A 20,750-nucleotide genomic window follows, 5' to 3' on the forward strand; every position below is an offset into this window, starting at 1 on the left:
TTCCAGCTGTTTCTGTCTTATTTTTCTGTTTATCTTTGTTCCATCTCTTAAGGAATTTTTTATATGTTTCTTTTGGGAGGGGGGCTAACTTTATTGGCAAGCCAGAATAATTGGGTTAAGGAAAATGTGTTATTGTTTGTTTTCCTATTTGCAGTAGATATTCAATACTTGACAGTTGAGAGGCTTAGAAGTCAAGAGGACTCATGATTATCAATAATTATTAAAATTCTTTTGTTGAAATGTACTTTACAGAAAAAATAGTGAAGTAGTCAATTATGGCATTTGGAGTGAACTGTATTCTTCTGTTGTAGAATAACAGATACCATTGGACCAACAGAGACCTCAATCGCACCACGACAAAGACCAAAGGCCAACTCTACTCCTTCCGCCCCCAGTGTGCTGACCATCCAGAACTCAGCCACGCCTGTGAAAGTCCCCGCTCCTGGAGAATTGGATAACCACAGACCAAAAGGTGAAATAGCTGTCATCCTTAAGTTAAACATCTTTATTGCTTGATTTTCTTGGAATATAAGTTACAAACTTGATTGATAGTGTGAAGTGGGTAACATAAGCTTCAAAAAACATTCTGCTTATATTAACAAGTCACTAATTGTTTTTCTAAAGTTGTAGTCAAAGGTTACTTCCAATATATATATATATATATATCCTTCCTTAATATTATCGACTAGTAGGGTTTGAAGTTTATAAAAAAAAAAGTGCCAAGTTGAGAAGGTCTGTGTTATTTGGAAGGAAGAACTGTGTCATTCCACTCAGCCTGGAGCTCTTGATAAAGTGGATATCATGGGCATGGCAACATATTCTTAACTCATTGGAGAAAAATTGTTTTTCTAATATAAAAAAATCCAAGCATTAGGATTCAATACTTAGAATTTTTTCCCTCAAGGATTATCCCTGATATGTGAGAATAAATGTGTTTTCTGAGGTCTCTGTATATAACCTGAAGCTTTACCTCAAGAAAACAATGTTTTGGGGCTGGAGCAATAGCACAGTGGGTAGGGCGTTTGCCTTGCACACGGCCAACCCAGATTCAATTCCCAGCATCCCATATGGTCTCCTGAGCACCGCCAGGAGTAGTTCTTGAGTGCAAAGCCAGGAGTAACCCCTGTCATCACCAGATGTGACCCAAAAAGCAAAAAACAAAACCAAAAAACCAACAAACAAATGCTTTGTTTTTCATTTTATGATAGATCTATTCTGTCTTAATGTTAAGATGTTTCCAGTGAGGGCGGTATTTGTATCGAAGAGCCTGAACTAGATTCTTATGAAGCTGGATTTTAAGTCCTTAATAATTTGTGTGATAAAAATGCTAGTACCTATTTTATAGGATTTTTTAACAGGACTAAATAATATTAAGGTTCATACTAGTGACAGTGCATGATATAGTTGAGAAAAATGTAACTGACAATGGATAATGTACTTATGGAGGGAAGAATTTTGAAAGGTGAAACATTTATGACATTGACTGGTTTGGTATTGTAGCTGGCAATTTCACCTTTCATACGTCTTGTAACAGATAACCCCTCCGGAATATACGCACATGAAAGTGCTCGTGTGGTAAAATCAGAGCTAAGTTGCCGTGGTTAAATGAGTCACTGGAATGTGAAACCTGGCCATTTTGCAGAAAGTCATGTGTAATACACGAAACCTCTTTCAGGACCACTGCGACCTGGACATGGCCCGGAGTTTCTGCTGGGCCAGGGGCAGCCTCAGCAGCCTCCCCCGCAGCATCGAGTGCTCCAGCAGCTGCAGCAGGGCGACTGGCGGTTGCAGCAGCTGCACTTGCAGCAGCCTCACCCACACCAGCAGCACCCGCTGCTGCAGGATGCTTATATGCAGCAGGTAACTGCGCGAGCGTGTATCTTGGCACTGTGATTAGTCTGAGTAGCAGTGTTTCAGGAATGCAGGGTTGCCGTTCCGGGTCCCTGAGAATATCAGTATCCCTCCCCACATCGCCTCTTCCACTCAGCAGACCCAGTGCCGTGGGTAGACTCTTGAGGGTCTTTTTCAGTGCTCACTTTCATTCCTTGGTGTTTCTTTCTAATATTGTTTCTCTATAACTCAAACCCCGTATGAGTGAGATCATTTAATAGTTTTCTTTTTTCCCTTTACTCTGCTCAACAGGATTCCTTCCAGTTCCACCCTTTGGGTAGTGAATTGCAGGATTTTATTTTTTTCCCCCTCTTTTTTCTTTTCCTTTTTCTTTCTTTTTTCCTCCAAAACCATTCAGACTACATCCTCCCTCTCACTTTTCCAAAGAGAAGAGAAGAGTCATCTTTAATGGCAAAAGGTAGTTAAAAGCCACACCCAGAGCCGGGTTCATGCTCCGGAGAGGACGCTCCGGCTGCTCTTTGTGGTTTTCTCTACATGACCCGAGAAACGTGTTGAGTAACGAACTATAGAAATGGTCCCTGGAAATAAAGTCTTGATTTCACGCTTTCTTATATTCCTTCCAGCACTGGTCAACTCCAGGTGGTTTTTGTTTGTTTGTTTTGACATGTGCCATTCTCACTGGTATGAGTTGATATTTCATTGTCATTTTGATTTGCATGACCTTGATGGTGAGTGGTAATGATCATCTTTTGGGGAGTATATATATATGGCCATTTTTTGTCTGTATGGGGAAGTGTTTTTTGTTTTTTTTAAAAATTTTTGGATGGGTTTGTTTTTTTGAGCGCTGTATAAATCTTGTATGTACCTTTGTTTTATTAGATCTGTGGTGAGACAATAGTTTCTCCTACTCAGTAAGGTGTCATTTTATTTCAGTCATTGTTTCATATCGCAGAACCTTTTCAGTTTGATGTAGTCCCACTGATTAGTGGTTGTGTCTGCTTTTTTTAAAAAAAAACAAACTAGTGGCATTGGATCATTGACGATGTCTCTGAAGTTACTAGTTTCATGGAGGGTTCTGTCTGTTTTCCTTTTTTTGTCTGTATAGTTTGGATCTCATACTAATGTCTTTAATCCACTTAAATTAACCTTCTTCAGAGCTATATTCTCTCATGGACACTTATTCTGCTTGCTTGTCTCTCTGTCTCTTTGCTTTTTCTACTCTGGTGAAGCCCGTGTTCTCTTTCAAACACATATGTCCTCTGTTTCTCTATTCTCACATCTAAGTAAGTTTCATTCAATAAAAACTACCTTGCTTCATTAAAAAAAAAGTTTGTGTATGGTGTGATAAGGGTCCACTTAAATTTTTTTTGCATGTGGTTAACCAGTTTTCCAGCATCATTTGTTACGGGTACTTTCCTTGCTCTGCTTGATATATTTAGCTCTCCTGTTGAAGATTAGCTTACACATCTGAGATTTTTACTGGGATTCTCAGTTCTATTTCATTTGTCTGAGGATCTTCCCGTTGTTGCAGTATTGCATAGTTTTGATTGCAGTGGCTTTATGGTGTACTTTAAAGTCAGGGAGAGCAAAGCCTCCCATATTTTTCTCAGGATTACTTTGGAGAGTTTTATTACTCTATAAATTATAGTTTTTGAACTATATCTAAAAAAAATGCCATGGAAATTTTGATGGGAACTGCAGTAAATCTGTATGGTATTTTGGGTGGGATGGTCATTTAAATGATGTTAATTCTCCCAATCCTTGAATAAGAACTATGTTTTGATTGTAATTTATAGTTTTATTTTTGTAAGTGTTCCTTTTTTTTTTTAAGTTGATTCCCAGGTAGTTGATTGAAGGGTTATAGTTATGAGTGGGATTTTAAAATTCTTTTTCTCTGGAGTGCCCAAAAACAGATGACTGGTTAAAGAAAATTTGGTATATCTATACAATGGAATACTATGCAGTTCTTAGAAAAGATGAAGTCATGAAATTTGCATATAAGTGGATCAACGTTGAAAGTATCATGTTAAGTGAAATGAGTCACAGAGAGAGAGAGAGACAGACATAGAAAGATCGAACTCATCTGTGGAATATAAAATAACAGAGTGGGAGACTAACACCCAAGAGTAGTAGAGATAAGGACTATGAGGTCTGCCCCACAGCTTAGAAACTGGCCTTACATGCTGGGGTAAAAGGCGGCTCAGATAGAGAAGGAAACACCACTTAGAGGCTGTTGGGAGGACCCATTCGGGTTGGGAGATTCGAGCTGAAAGCAGACTATAGGCCGAACATGAGGCCACTCAATACCTCTATTGCAAACTATAACACCCAAAAGGAGAGAGAACAAGGGGAATGCCCTGCCTCAGAGGCAGGGTGGGGTGGTGGGGGGTGGTGTAGGGGTGGTGAGAGGGCTACTGGGATCATTGGTGGAGGTGAATGGGCACTGGTGGAGGGATGGGTAAATGATCACTGTTTGTAACTGTATATCACAGTGATTCTCTAATAAAAAATTGAAAAAAATTTTTTTTCTTTTGCCTCATTGTTTGCTTATAGAAATGCAACACATTTCTGTATGTTGATTTTTATACTGTCATCTTATTTTGTATTTTTATTGTTTTTAATGTTTTTATTATTATTATTACTATTTATGAAGGCTTTAGGGTTTTTAATGTATTATACCATTCCATATGCTGGTAGTGTTTTTTTTTTTAACTTTTAATAGGAAAGTAATGTTAAATTCGTAGAGTTATTGGATATCACTGAATTTCCATATTGGATCCTGGTTTAGATTGAACTATAGATCCAAGTAAACATTTTGCTCCATTTTCAAGTTACCAGTGATTAAGTATTTTATGTGAATGTGAATACATTCTGTGAGATACTTAATTCTCTTGGAATGGTTTGCAGCACGACCTTAGGAAGAAAGAATGTTCTAGTCATTTGCTCCCATAAAAATGCTCTGTAATTGATTATGATAAGTGTATATTGAGTTTTTCTATATTGTAATAACAATACTGTTGTTGCAGTGGTTACTGTAGGCTTTCAGAAGTGGTATTGTTCTAGGTTTTTTTCTCTTGGGTTGGAATGTGAAGGGTTGTGCTTAGTGGAGAGCATTAAAAATATATATGTATTCTTTTTTTCTGTTCTTTGGCTTTATTAGAACTTACAAATTTCTAGTTTCACTAAATTCTGTTTACTGATTGTCACTATCAATTCTTTTATTTTCTGCAGTCAGTTGTTTTGGATGGGGTTGGGTGAAGTGCTAGGAGTCTCGGGACCCAGTGCTATGTGGGTGTGCCCTGCCTTTGACATGCCCCGTGTGCTACCTCTCCTGCCCTGCCTCTTTTTTTTTTTTTTGCCTTTTGAGTCACACCTGGTGATGCACAGGAGTTACTCTTGGCTTTGCACTCAGGAATTACTCCCGGTGGTGCTCAGGGGACCATATGGGATTATGGGATGCTGGGAATTGAACCCGGGTCGGCCACGTACAAGCATATTAGTTCTTAATCTAGATCTGTGTATGGCTCTTCTGAACATCTCCCTCCTCTTGTCTTAACTAACGGATATTTGGTGGAGGCTAGAAAGTAGGTGGGGCCACTGGATGGCTGGAAGAATTGGTTCAAGGAGATAGAGGAGAGTGGGAATTTGCTGGGATGAGGTCTGGATACAAGTTGCTTCAGGGGTCTCCATCAGCTGATAAAGAAGTTTAGATTGAGATTACTTGAACCAATGTTAGGTGACGATAATTTTGAAAAGAAGCCTAATATATATGTTAGTCACTTAGCAACTATAACAATTTTACAGTGGCATTTAGACTTGAATCATTGTCATAATTTATAAGAAAGACTGATATAAAAAGTTATATTAATGAATTATTTTTCCACATTGTAGTATCAGCATGCAATTCAGCAGCAGCAGATGCTTCAGCAACAGTTCTTAATGCATTCACGGTATCAGGCACAGCCTTCTCCGGCACAGTACCCTGCGATGGTGAGTGTCTAGAGGCTGGTCTCATGCACATCACGGGATGGGAATTCACAGTATGGATGGCATTTTTTATTTTTGTTTGTATTATTACTATCATGCTTGTATTTTGGCCACGGCGGGCAGTGCTTAGGCTACTTGGGCTCTCATGCAGGGCTACTCCCGAAAGTGCTCAGAGGACCGTGTGCAGTGCCAAGGATTGAACCTGGGCTGGCCAGGTTGAGATGCAAGACAAGCATCTCGACTCCTGTACTGTCGCTCCAGCGCAGAATTTATAGTTTCACCATTAAAAATCATTCCAGTTAACCACCCCACCCCTGCTCCTTCACTTTGTTGCTCCTGACCTCGCTGCTGTTGAATGACTGGGGTTACTTATGCATAAGTCTGATGATGGTGCTCGTCCATTTCTAGCTTCGGTGCTGGTTGGGGTCACTCATCAAATTGTGATGCCCACATACCTGGTTGGTCTTCAGTACTCTCTGAGCTTGCCAAGTGCCAATTAATTAACTGGAGACTGACACGGTGATTTAGAATGAGATTACTCCATGTACTTGCTATGTGGGGGTCACTCTTGTTAATGCACACAAATTATGGTTGTGGTGCTCGCATATCTTCTTAGTTGTACTTTCTGGTTTTTGGTGGCATGTGTGTGTGTGTCGGGGGGCGGGGGGTGTTGTTTACAGCACACATCTGACTTCAGGGAGACTGGTAATCATTTGTTGTGCCAGAGATTGCAGACCTCGAGCTTTCAGGCCCACACAACAGAGCTATCAGGATCACACTCAGTGTGTGTGTGTGTCACAGTGGATTTGAACTGTGACCTCTAAAGTGCTTGCTCTAAGCCCCTGCAGCTGGGCTCAGACGGCCCACTGTGACTACCAGGATATTCCATGGAGACTACAGGAAGGAAGGGAGCTGAGGAGATCCGCAGGAAAAAGGAGGAGCAATATTGTTCTGGATCGCTGCGTCAGTGCTCCAGTTAATTAATTGACATGTATTTGATCAATGCTTGTCATCTGTTTTCACGCAACTTTAAATTGTGCTGAACTGGATATGCCTGAAAATGCATCATAACTGAAAAATTTTTCTGATTTTTTTATAGTATAACAGAAGTGATTTATTATCAGTAATCATTATATTTCCCTTTTACTTAGCAAGTCTATTGAACAAAAATAAAATTCACAAGAAAAACTGCGTGTGTTTTAGAGAGTTTTAATTTTTTAATAACCACCACATACCAGTGACTGTGCCTTTTTTTTTTTTTCTCAAACTGTTTAAAGGATTTGGGCCTTAGAGCTAGGACAGGAGTTAAGGTGCTTGTCTGGCATGTGCCCACCCAGTTGATCCCCAGCACCACCTGTGGTCTCCCGTGCACCTCAGGAGTGAGCCTGGAGCACAGAGCCAGGAGAAGGCCTTGAGCATCAGGGGGTACACACAGCGCGGCCTCCCGGACAGCCAGTGGTACAAATGTGCTTAACGTCATACTGTCTCAGACTAGTTATATAGTAGTGAGCTGCTCCTTTGGATAGAAATTATTATTTTTTAAAAAATTTTTTTATTCTTTTATAGAATCACCATGTGGAAAGTTACAAAGCTTTCAGGTTTAAGTCTCAGTTATACAATGCTCGAACACCCATCCCTTCACCAGTGCACATATTCCACCACCAAGAATCACAGTATACCTCCCCCTCCCCCCGACCTCCCCAGACCCCCACCCCGCATGTGTAACTGGTAAATTTGGATAGAAATTATTTTTGTGGTTTCTGATTTTGAAGTCAACCTAAAAAGGAAGAAATGCGGGAGACACGTGATGCTGGTAGGATTATGGTGGTTTGGTCGTTGTTTGGAGTCACTGCGTTTCTCGTTTCAGATGCAGCAGTATCAGCAGGCTTTCCTGCAGCAGCAGTTGCTCGCTCACCATCAGCAGTCGCAGCAGCAGACGTCACCGGAATATCTTAGCTCCCCTCAGGAGTTCTCGCCAGCTTTAGTTTCATATTCTTCATCACATCCAGCTCAGGGAACCATACTGGACTCCTCTTATAGTGCCAATAGGCAAGTATTTTTCTAGTGAGTGCAAAGGAAATTATTGGAAAGTAGATGTAAATATGAAATGGAGTCGTAGCTGACTTCTGTATTAATTTAGAGTCCATCTCTCCACAACCTACTGGCATCTCTTCTGCTCCCAGTGACTACCACCACTCTTGCTTTCATTTCAGTCAGTTCTTCTGATTGCTTTTTGCACACAGACTTGGCATTACGCAGCAGCATTGAAAACTAAGAAAGATAGATAAAGGCTAAGGAGATCTGGCATAGCCTTTGCAAGAGAGTATAATTTCAGTAGAAACAAAACCTTATCACACCACTTCAATAATAAAAGAACATCATAGACATGTTAGTTTACTTTAAAAATTATATATTATTGCAGTTAATTTGATAACAGTTCCTAGTATAGATTGATTAATTTTGTTTGTACAGATATGGAAACTTTAATGTACTTTTTTTTTTTTAAAGATAGTAGAATGATTGGAGTTATAGTTCAGTGGGTAGCCTTGTATGTGGCTGGCCTGGGTTTGATCCCTGGCACCCCATGTGGTCCCCTGAGCCCAATCTGATTCTTGAGCAGAAAACCAGGATTAAGCTTTAACACTGCCAGGTGTGTCCCAGCACCCCCAGAGAAAAATAAAGATACAGAAGCTTATTGGAAATAGCACTGTAGCACTGTCGTCCTGTTGCTCATCGATTTGCTCGAGCAGGCACCAGTAATGTCTCCATTGTGAGACTTGTTGTTACTATTTTTGGCATATCGAATACACCACAAGTAGCTTTTGCCAGGCCCTGCCGTGTGGAAGGAGGAATCAAACTCAGGTCAGCTGCATGCAAGGCAAACACCCCCCTCTGTGCTATTGCTCCTAGCAGTTTGGAAATAGCATAGCTGGTAAATATTTTATTTTGATTATTAAGTTACATTATTTAGTCTAGAGTCTGATAGGAGAGTACACAAAAGACTAGAGAGTCTATTTTGCAGGCAGGTCTCCGGGGTTTTAATCCCTGCCACCTCTAGGTTCCCTGAGCACTGCCAGGTGTAGTCCCCACACTAGGAGTAAATAAATAAATCTAGATACGTTGGCTAGTAGAGTTAACTTTTGTGGGATTACTGAAAACATGCATGTGCGTGTTTATACTAAAGACAGTACATTATGTTAAGGAGCTATGATATAAATTCTATCAGACTTAAGTTTGACATGGGAAATACTTTAGAATTTCTTAATTTAAGAAATCGATCAGCTAGGGCTTGATTTATGGCGCATACCAGTGATGAAAGTGATAAAAGTGCTTGCTTGAATGTTTGAGACCTGGCATTGCAGAAAAAAAAAATTCGAAGAAGCAATAACATAACATTCATGGGTGTAAAAACCATAAACATTGACATTGTAACTGTGTTACCTTATCTACATTAAGATTAATCTATTGACTGTTAAGAATCTTTGCTAATATTTTTTAGTAGCTGGTAGAGCTTCCAGGTTATGAAACATTAACTGGGGAAAAGCACCCTCAGATGACTAAGAATTAGGCATGAGAAACTTCAACATTAGTTAATATGCTTGTTTACTGAATGTCTTGACATGCTAATTAATGCATATGGTTTGCAGTAGAACCCTCCCAGCTCAGCCTGTTTGTGAAGGGGGGAAAATGGGGAAAGAGGGAAGAAGAAAGAAAGGGAGGAGGAAAGGGTGGGTGGGAAGACGGAAGAGTCCCAGGGGCTTTCTGCTTAATTAATTCATGCCCTGGTCTGCCCATGATCTCTGCCATAATAAGTGAGCTACGGTCTAAGCAACTTTAAATTGTGAACTCTGGGGCACTTAGATTTCTTAGGTTCTAATTTTCATATCTTTTTCTTCCTTATTATATTACTGTAGATCAGTTCCTGCTAAAGAGACAGTTGCAAATATCACAAATCAGAAGAATATCAGTAACCCACCTGACATGTCAGGGTGGAATCCTTTTGGCGAGGATAATTTCTCCAAGTTAACAGAAGAGGAACTATTGGACAGAGAATTTGACCTTCTAAGATCAAGTAAGGGACACTTGAAGGCTTATTTTGCTTCACAGTAAAATAACAACTGGTTATTCAGCATGGCCAAAGACTGTCTTGAGGTGGTGAATAGGAAATTCTTTCTGTGCATTTGAGGGGAACAAAACAGGCCGTCTTCCTTTCCCTGTAGTATCAAACTATGCTATGCACTTAGAAATCAGTCGCTTGGCAGTAGCTATTCAATCCAGGATTGCTGGTAACACGCTGGTTCTTAACACTTACATCTACATATTGTTGGATGCTGAAATTAAATCTTCCAAATATGAAAAATTAATGTTCAAATAAAAAAGGAGTCATTTATATCTTGCCTTACTACTCATTTTGTAGCTCTGTTTTCTTGCACACTCAGAAGATATTGTGGGTCTAAAATGCCCTTTGAAAGTGCCTGAAAGAAAACTCGGGCTACTACATTATGTTAATGTTTTGTAATGCCCTTTTAATGATTGAGGGCTGCTTTGTTGTCCGGTTATGTTAAAAGTTAAATAAATTTGTTCCCACGTTAAATCAGATATCTCAATGTTTTTACTTGGAATCATTGCCTTTTAAACTACCTCTCACCTTACATATTTTAGAAAAGTTGTTTTTTCAAAAGACATATGGGGTATCTATAGGACAAAGCAAAACAGGAACAAAACTGGTGTATGGTAAATTTTCAGTTTTCTGAGGCATGTATCTGTGTGTTTATGGTGTGTGTGCGCGTGTGTGTGTGTGTGTGTGTGTTTTCCCCTCCTGCATAGTGAAAAGAAAGTCTTAGTAATCCCTAGTTATAGTTTCTATTTTATTTTTGGTAACTGACCTCATGAGAATATCAGATGAAATGTTTTGTTCTGAATTTGTGTTAAATTTATGAATATCCAAGTTTATGTGAAGAATTATTGTTTGGTATTTAAATATGTATTTCACCTGTTCATTGTAAGATTATGAAAAGTTACATTGATTTAGAGCAGATTAAAAATGAGTTCTGAGCCTTTAATAAATTTTTTTTAACAATGGTAAAACCAGGGCCAAAGTGATAGTACAGCGGGTCGGGAGGGCCACTGCCCTGTCCATGGCTGACTTGGGTTCTGTCCCCGGCATCCCGCATACACCTTGAGCCTACCAGGAGTGGTCCCTGTGTGCAGAGGCAGGGGTAAGCCCTGAGCACTGCCCCTTGGCCTTCTCCTCCCCCCAAGAAAAGTCCCCAAATCTTGACATTTTTTTTAAGGAAAAAAATTAGACTTTTTTGTTTATTTGACATTTTCCAGAACTTACACTGAGTTGCCACAAAGGCAGGGGTTTAAAAAAGAAACTAACCTTTCTTTTGGGGAGATTGTTGGGAAGACAGTTGATTATACAAATTATCACAATTTATAGGACTATTTTAAAGCAGGACAGAAAATATCAATTTTAATGTGTTCTGACCAGGGTAGTAACTAAGGGGTTATAAATCAGGGTTTTCTACTTCTTAGGTATAAGTTAGAAATAATATTATGTTATACCTTAACGTCTAAAGATGTATTATTGGGCTGGAGCAATAGCACAGTGGGTAGGGCGTTTGCCTCACATGTGGCCGACCCGGGTTCTATTTCCAGCATCCCATATGGTCCCCTGAGCACCGCCAGGGGTGATTCCTGAGTACAGAGCCAGGAGTAACCCCTGTGCATCGCCGGGTGTGACCCAAGAAGAAAAAAAAAAAGTATATTATTCTAAGATCCTTATACCCATTTTATTTATTTTACATAGATGGGAAAGACAGATGAAGATTCATTTATACATTCTTAATCAATTGATTTTAATATGTAAAATTATTTTTTAAGGGGTGGAGGGAACTCAAGACCAGTTTTGTTCAGGGACCGTCCATTAGGGGCGCCTCAGCTGGCCCCTGCCTAGAACACACTCCCGCTCCTGCCTGGCAAGCCCCCAGCCAGCTCTTTGCTTTCACCTGCAAGGTCTGGAACTGGTAGAATTTGTGTATGTGGTTATACTTGTGTGTGTACACCAAAGAGAAGTCAGGAGTTCATAATTCACTGCTGTCTCAGTTTGAAAAGATTATATATAGTTCCAAATGAAAGTGCAGGAGGAACTTGATCTGCTCACCAGACTTGGAGTTTCACAGCCTCTTGGAAAACCCCTCAGACCCTGGGCTGTTGGATTCATTCTCACTATGAGGACATACTTCAGATTCAGTATATTGTACCTCAAAGAATGAATTCTGATTTTTGACAATGCCATTTAGAAAGCCTATAATTTCAGGCAAGTTTGCAGTACTTAATTGCTATTATGATTTGCTCCTTAATCAGCTGGCATAATAACATCTCAGTAGTGTTGTCAGCAGGATTAAATAAAATAGCATCTTTAAATAAACGTTTTGCCACGCAGTAAATGCCATTTTCCAATCCCCGATCTTCTGAATAAGTTTTGAGGCTAATACTTTTAGCATATAGACCTTTTGAGCTTATAGACCTTTAACTGGTATTTAAAAAATATATCTTAAGTTGTCATGTTTCAGTTGGTAAGTAACCAAATTAGAAGGGATTTGTGGTTAAATTTGTCTACAGCAGAAGTGACAAATGATCTCAGTAAAGAAAATGGAAAGAAATATCTTGTTCCCTAAGTAATTGATAGTCATAATAACAGAGTGAATGTCGGGGGCTGAAGCGCTAGCACAGCGGGGAGGGCGTTTGCCTTGCACACAGCCGACCTGGGTTTGATTCCCAGCATCCCATGTGGTCTCTCAAGCATCGCCAGGAGTAATTCCTGAGTGCAGAGCCAGGAGTAACCCCTGTTCATTGCCGAGTGTGACCCAAAGACCAAAAAAAAAAAAAAAAAACCCAATAAAAAAACAAAGGTGAATGTCTTTGATAAAATTAGTAAAGAAATCAATGATATATAGCATATATTTCATAAAAATTTCCTCCCAGAATTTCATTTAATTATATTAGTCACTTTTAGCACCTCTCACTTAGCAAGCAATGGGATACCTATATTTTATCTTGACAGGGTTTAATGTTCACTCATGGAACAAAAGACTTTTTTTTTTTTAATTTGCTTTTTTTGGGTTACACCCGGCAATGCACAGGGGTTACTCCTGGCTCATGCACTCAGGAATTACTCCTGGCCGTGCTCGGGGGACCATATGGGATGCTGGGAATCGAACCCGGGTTGTCCGCGTGCAAGGGAAACACCCTACCGGCGGTGCTATCACTCCAGCCCCCAACAAAAGACTTCTTGATAAGAGTTTTAGTAGAAGACTAGAATTAGAAGTATAAAGAAAAAATGATTTGTTGGTGCTTATTACTGTTTGGTCCGCTCTTCCTAACATTTTTATTTTTTAAAAATTTTTTTAATTTTTTTTTTTTTTTTTTTTTTTTTTTTTTGCTTTTTGGGTCACACCTGGCAATGCACAGGGGTTACTCCTGGTCCTGCACTCAGGAACCACTCCTGGCGGTGCTCAGGGGACCATATGGGATGCTGGGAATCGAACCCTGGTTGGCCATTTGCAAGGCAAACGCCCTACCCGCTGTGCTATCACTCCAGCCTCAGTCTTCCTAACATTTTTAAATGGATTGTTGATGGTTGAAATATCAAATTTACTTTTTTTTTCAGCATAGCTTTTCTTCTTTATATTCAAGCGTTACAACATTATATTGATTTCAGGTTTCAGCATGGATATTTATCAATACTTTTTCAAAGTCATTTCTAAATAATTGTGTTTGGTGTATGGAATACTTTTCAAATGAGAAAATGGACACTTGTGAATGATCCTTAAAAAATGTAGGCATTGCCCATGTAATGATCAAACTGATACATTGCTACTTGAGGCTTTAATTTTAGAATGTCATGCCAGTTTTTTAAAAGGGTAAAGGGATAGGCTAGCCAGGAATATTTCACCTGTATGTATTATTCGGGGTTTGTATTTAAATCGTGATGGATTTTAAGACAATAAAAGTCTAGGGCTGGAGTCCCGCAGGTAGGGCACTGCGCTTGCCTTAGCGTGCAGCCAGCTGGGTTTGATCCTCGGCCCTCTCTGTGGTTCCTCAGGCTCTGCCCGGAGTGCTCTCTGAGCACGACCAGCTGTGCCCCGAACCAAAGGCAGAGTCTAGGGCAAGAGCTCAGGGTCTGCAGGAGGGAAGCCTGGTCCCCTGAGCACTGCTGAGTGTCAGCTCCTGGCAGGGAATCCAAACCCGAAACCAAAATGACAAAGAATGAAACAAGATAAAAAAAAAAACCCTAACAAAAACCCAGCCCACCCCCAAACAAAAAATACTCCCTGCCCCCCACAACAACTAAAATTCTAAAATATTGTAACTAGAAACAGAAATTACTTTTTATATTTAAGAAAACAGTTGATTTCCAATATGAGGTGGCTAAGGCATTTAATATACAAAGGAAACTAGTTTTTGTTTTTTTGCTTTGCTTAGAGTATAAATACTGTTCATGGGTTGGAATTTTTCACCTGTGCCTGTAAGACCAAATATTAAATCAAAATGATTGTTAAGGACATAGCTGGTCTCAGTGATATTTTTTAAAATTTAAGTTTGTAGTTTTCAGTGTCTTTTATACGAAAACATTCAGGTTAACATGTAAACTTTTAGAAATTTGTTAAAACATTTAATGTATTATTAACACCAAATGAGAGTACAGGTATTTGTTTTGGGAAAATTTTAAAACTACATTTGTTCACATGCTAATAAAGCTGTATATGATAATTAAAAATAACACTTAAATTGAATATTTTTTCTTGATGTGTTTGTTTCTGTTTAAAACTGCGTCAGAATAACTGAAAGCAGAAATAGAAAACTTTAGGGACTGTGTGCTTTGCAACGTCTACTGCATACTTTCTTTGACACTTTTGAAAACACAATAAAATAGTTATAAAGAATCCTTATAATCCTTTGTTATAAAACATTAATTCTCACTGTTCTAGGCTAAACTGATTTTCAGTACAGAAAACAACTTTTCAAGTATATTAGAACACGTTTCAAAAATATCCAATGAATACTGCACTTTATTGATAATTTATTCTTTTGTCTGTAAAAGCCATTATCCATATAAGTTGCTGAATTTTCGTTTTTGAGTAGATTAATTGTGATGTTATGGGATAATTTGTGTCTTATATTCAGAATCAACTAAAATTCTTGAATATACATTGTCTGTATTTACCAATATAGTTTGGGGGAAGGCAGGACAAGGTAAGTTTCTTTATTGGACAAGTCAAGCTCAGTTTTGCTCTAAAGAAAAACCAATTATTTGAAAATGGAGCCCTAAATATATTTTAGGGCTTATATTTGAAAATGGAACTTTAGGCTATATATTTGAAAAGTAGCTATACATATCATTTGATTTTTTTTTATTTAAGAGTATCTGATATTTAAAATTATTGGTGGGAGTCAGAGAGAGTACACCAGGGAAGGTCCTTACCCTACATGTAGCCGACCAGGGTTCAGTCCCTGCTATCCTGTGTGGGCCTCAGCACTGCCAGGAGCGATTCCTGAGCAAGCAGTAAACTCTGAGCATAACTGGGTATAGACAAAAAAAAAAAACAAAAACCAGAGCATCCAGCCTCAATATTTCTTTCTTAAGAATAAACATTTTCTAATAAAAAAAAAACAACAAAAAATTATTAGGGTTTATTTTGTATTTTATGCTCCAGTACAGAGATTACTATGTGAACTTTATAAATTCTGCCACTAATTTACTATAAGCAGGCAGAATGGATAAAGTGTGGTTGCTAAGAATAAGAGGATATAAGAGGCATCTTACAAAAGTCAAGAACTTCTCACTGACAGAACACCTGTTAGTGTGCAGTTTAAGATCAGGGAGAAAGTCATTCCTGCTCAGGATTCCGTGTGCTTTAGATCTTCAAACAGACCGAGCCTGCTGCTGGGGGAGCGTTTCGCTCTCGCTCTCCCGGCCTCGCTCTGCTCTCCCCCTGCTGGCTATTCTGCCTCCTCTTTCAGGTCTTTCTCTCTGGGGACTGTTGGATCGCGCCACTTATTACTGTAATTGTGTCCTTCCCGATTCCTTTCCCCCTGCACTGCTCTTTTCTCTTTAACTTCCTTCCTAACATGCTATATGCATTTCTCGATATTATTCATTGTTTTTCCATGCCATTATGTAAACTTCAAGGGCAATAATCTTTATTTTGTTTGGTGTTGTATACTAATTGCCTGGTACAGCAGCTATGCATATTACATGCTCAACTGTTTCTTGATGAGTAAATAAACTATCATTAAATCTCCTAGTTTATTGCTAAAATTTTTATATCTTTATATCTGTGCATAGAAATGGCTTAATAATTTGGAGGCAATATAAATTCAGTTATTGAAAGCTATGCAAACTACTTACTTTTTTAGGTTTAGCTTTTATTTTACAAGTTATATAAAATAGTATTTACTTATATTATGCCTGGCCATTTGATATCTTTATTCCTCATGTATTTTTAGAGAAAATGTAAGCATGTCTGTTAAGCTGGTTTAAGTTCAGTATGTTTCAGGTTGACAAATATTGTTTAAAGAAATCACTCTGGGTTTCTCATTAGCTTCATTGTAATAAGTAAAACCTAATACTGAAAGTACGTTGTTAGTTTGCTTCTGTGACAGCAAATATGTGTTAAGCTAAGAATGTTCCCTAATATTTAAAGAAATGAGTTCTGAATCTACTCTTTCTCACAAAAGTGGTGGTTTTGTGTATTTTTGTTTTTATTTATGCTGTTTATCATTTTTTAAAAAATTCAACCATTTTCTTTTTATTTTATTTTTTGTTTTGTTTCATCTTATTTTTGCAGACAGACTGGAGGAGAGAGCATCCTCAGATAAGAATGTAGACCCACTTTCCGATCCACATAACCATCCTCCAGAAGATCCTTTTGGTTCTGTTCCTTTCATTTCTCACTCAGGCAAGTTACATGTGTAACATCACTATTATTAAAAAATGCATAAAAGAACAACAGCATCTTCATTCTCCCTGCTCCCCCACCAAAAAAAGCAAACAAACAAGAACAACAACAACAAAAATCCACCAAAACCCCAACTCTTTAAAAGAGTATGTCAAAGTAAGAAATTAGTTACAGAAAATAGAATAGATTTAAGTTGTAGTCATTCTAGTCTTCCTTATGTCATTTCCCCATGGGATCATTTAATTGTACCTTTTGCCAACTAGAAAACTATCACGAGTGATAGCGCAGCGGGTAGGGCGTTTGCCTTGCACTCAGCCCACCCTCGTTCGATTCCTCCGTCCCTCTCAGAGAGCCCGGCAAGCTACCGAGAGTATCCCGCCCGCACGGCAGAGCCTGGGAAGCTACCCATGGTGTATTCCATACGCCAAAAACAGTAACAACAAGTCTCACAATGGAGACGTTACTGGTGCCCGCTCTGGCAAATCCATGAACAGTGGGATGACAGTGCTATAGTACTACAGTGCTTTGCCAAATAGAAAAGTGCTGATTTACGTAAATGAAATATCTCTTTTAATCGTTAGTATTTAATGCTATTGAAAAATACTCATGCAAGCATGAGTATCTTTTTTATACACTTAGAATACAATTAAAGATATTTTTGTATTGAATTTTTGCTTTAAAAAAGCCCCCTGATTTTCCAGATTTATACATGCTTTTGTATCTACATTCAAAAAGTATTAATGTTGTCATTCTCTGTAGTCATTCTCAGCCCTGATTAATCCCAGATCTTGTATTTGTCACGTCATTTTGTTTTATATACTTTATTGTTGTGTTCAGGGCTTTCTCCTGATTCTGTTCAGGGGTCCTTCTTACTGGGGCTCATAATACCAGTGCCAGGAATTGAACTTGGGCTGGCTGTGGGCAAGGCAAGTGCCTTACTCACCATACTCTCCTGCCCTGTTTTGTGTATTCTTTCCTTCTTACAGGTGTTGCTTTTAATTTCAGTCCAGAAGTATTGTTAAGTATTACTTTAAAATATTTTAGCAATATTTTGAAAATATCTGGTTAACTCTTTCGAAGGTAGTAAAATAGAATAGGTTCTTATTTTGGAATAAATGGATTTGAGTGCATAGTTTTTGGGAGTAAAATTATAATATATATATATATATATATATATATATGGTAGTGGATGAAAGTTTTTATCTTAGTAAAGGAACGGAAGAAATCTTACTTTCTTATTTACATATTCTAGGTCAGGGAATTTGTTGGGACTACTATCCTCTTTTCAGGAAAACAAAACAAAACAAATTAACTTAGTGCCCTTAGGAAATATACCTTCTTTAAGTGAACAGATACAAGGAACCCCCAGGTATACTCAAGGCTACTCTACCCTGCCCCCACCCCCTCAGCACCCCCGGGACTATTACAGCTTCTCCCAGGGGATAGTTTCACCCACAGTTAGCATCTCCCACGGAATAGTTTCACCCACAGTTTTAGGTAAATACCAGCCAAACTGGCTCTGTTCCTTTTCTTTCTTCCTTTTTTTCTTTTTTGCTTTTTGGGTCACACCCGGCAACGCACAGGGGTTACTCCTGGCTCTGCACTCAGAAATTATTCCTGGCAGTGCTTGGGGGACCCTATGGGATGTTGGGAATCAAACTTGGGTTGGCTGCGTGCAAGGCAGATGCCATACCCGCTGTGCTATCGCTTCAGCCCCTCTTCCTTTTTTTCTTCATGATGCACAGCTTTATTCATGAGTTGAAACTGAAAACCCTTCAGGTGTCTACTCACACAGAATGAATTAAGTACAGCATATTTGTATCTGTCCACCTATGTGAATGAGCAATCTACAAGAACAGCAAAAGAATTGTTCACACTGCTAAATCAGAGAAGCCACATACAGACTAAATATTCTTCCATTTTTTTGAAGTTTAAAAACCAAAGAGAACGATTAATGGATGCCCTCCCCAGGGTGGTGCAGTGTTGGTAAGAGGATGTGGGGCTTGTTTCACAGGCAAGCCACACTGTTACTGCTGCCACTTGAAAAATTGACACAGGACAACAGCCAAAGAAAAGCTTCTGATTACAAAGCCCAAATAAGAAATAAGAGTCCAGGATTTCTGTTTATTGAGTTTATTGAGTTTATTTAGGCACCACCACAGCTTTTTATGGTGGGGATTTGATTTTCTAGACTATGTTGTGTTTCCCTGTGCTTTCATTTGACATGCTTTGCCTTTTGCCACTTATTGAAATCAGTTGTTTCGACCATTTTCTGCCAGATTTCTTCAGATTATCTTTTTCATTAAGGACATAGCTTCATTAACTGAAGAAGACAGTTTATTCTACCTGTCTGATCACCATAAACGTGCTCTCCTGCAACATAAGCACACTAGGTTATGAAGAGTGTTTTTAACAAGCTTTAAAAATTCATAATATCTCAAAATGGTCTTTGTAAGCTCTCAGAAGCGTAGCACGTGTTGCAGAAAGCAGTCAGACAAGTTGGTTTTTACACTCCCGGAGGGGTTGCACAGACGTTCCAGGTTTGCATACACCTATGTCACTTCTCCCTTTCAGTAGCTTCAAGGAGAGCTCTGGGGAAATGAGTAACAGTACAGGCTAGTCTCAGTGGCCTCAGTGATTTGTCTTTTCTCTGCGTATTTTATTTTTGCTTCTTTTATTTTGCTTTTCCTTTTTAGATAGTCTATTAAAGTTTGAAAGGGTGAGTTGTCTATTTTTGAATACTGACATTTAGCCAAACTATTAACTAAATACTGGGTATATGGAAAAATGTGATTTCCTAAAAATTCTTATGCCTTAGATTAGGATAGTGACTATAAAAATGCTTTTAGATATAAATTTTACTTCTTCAAAACAAATATTTTCAGATTTAGATCGAAAATGAGCATTGGAATCATTTGGTTATGGAAAGTTGACTACATAGACTACAAAAGGATGGAGTGGTTATAGGAGAAATGTGCCTTCAAAGAGAAGAAATGGTGATCATTCTTTTTGTTAGCATTTTAATTATAGTTATCAAGATATATAATTAAAATAAAAATATGAAAAGTAACTGACCTGTTTTGAACTGATCTATTCATTTATAGTGTAGAAATAATTGTTCATATGTAATTTTTAGGTAAGATTTTGGGGACTTAATTTATTTTCTTCTAATAGTTAATAATTTATCTACTGAACCAAAAGCTAACTTTTCTGTTAGCTTTAGGTAGAAAATGGAAAAAAAATTATAATTTTTGGTATAGATGTGCATAATTACTGTATCCTCACTGACACGAATGTGCCCAGGACCTTCTATCACTGTCCTTATTTCTGCCTCTTTCTTCCCTACTCTTCCCCACCGCTTGGTAAACATCTCAGTTCTGCAGTTAAATGCCAAGGGTTTGTCATCACTTGGTGATGACACGATTTCCTTGCTTTGTTTCTTTATATACCAAACTTAGGTAAGATCATCCTGTGTTTGGTCATCCTTTCTCTGACTTCGTTTAACATGATGCCCTCTCTAGCTCTCTCCTAGTTGCAACAAACTGCAGGATTTAATTTTTTCTTTTATATACTCCTATATGTAGAGAGCACAACTTCTTTATCCATTCATCTCTCGTCGGACATTTGGACTTAGCACTATAGTGAACATAAGTATGCGTATATCTTTTTGAGTCAGTTTTTGTGTTCTTGGGATACCGGGACATGGAATCACTGGGTCATATTGAAGCTCTGTTCTTAATTTAGTGAGATGTGTCCATAGATATTGGGTCTGGATGACTTCTCTCCAGCAATGATGAGAATTCCTGTTAGCCGGTCTCTACCAATATCGGTTGCTTTCAGTCTTTCTGACACGTTGGCTCTGGTGTGAGATGATATCTCATTGCCTTTTGAATTTGAATTTTGCTGATAACAAGTGACAGGAATAATTCTCCACATGTGTATCGG

The 20,750-nt window shown here is 38.6% G+C and overlaps 1 protein-coding gene and 1 non-coding gene across 3 annotated transcripts in view; one reads left to right on the forward strand and one right to left on the reverse strand.

Annotated features, from left to right (window-relative positions):
* Positions 1 to 20,750, forward strand: part of BMP2K (BMP2 inducible kinase) — a 92,914-nt gene that overhangs the window by 62,273 nt on the left and 9,891 nt on the right. The window contains exons 10-15 of one of the 2 annotated variants that reach the window (XM_055137373.1): positions 312 to 472; positions 1,676 to 1,860; positions 5,743 to 5,841; positions 7,706 to 7,887; positions 9,753 to 9,910; positions 16,695 to 16,805. In XM_055137373.1, the coding sequence (XP_054993348.1) occupies positions 312 to 472; positions 1,676 to 1,860; positions 5,743 to 5,841; positions 7,706 to 7,887; positions 9,753 to 9,910; positions 16,695 to 16,805 (896 nt within the window). The remainder of the gene's footprint in view (positions 1 to 311; positions 473 to 1,675; positions 1,861 to 5,742; positions 5,842 to 7,705; positions 7,888 to 9,752; positions 9,911 to 16,694; positions 16,806 to 20,750) is intronic. The other variant, XM_055137374.1, reaches the window with a different exon arrangement.
* LOC129405187 (small nucleolar RNA U3) lies at positions 2,240 to 2,445 on the reverse strand. Its single transcript, XR_008630378.1, has one exon. It is a non-coding gene; the product is annotated as a small nucleolar RNA U3 (small nucleolar RNA).

The sequence above is a fragment of the Sorex araneus genome, chromosome 5 (genome assembly GCF_027595985.1).
Source record: "Sorex araneus isolate mSorAra2 chromosome 5, mSorAra2.pri, whole genome shotgun sequence".
Taxonomy (NCBI): Eukaryota; Metazoa; Chordata; class Mammalia; order Eulipotyphla; family Soricidae; genus Sorex; species Sorex araneus.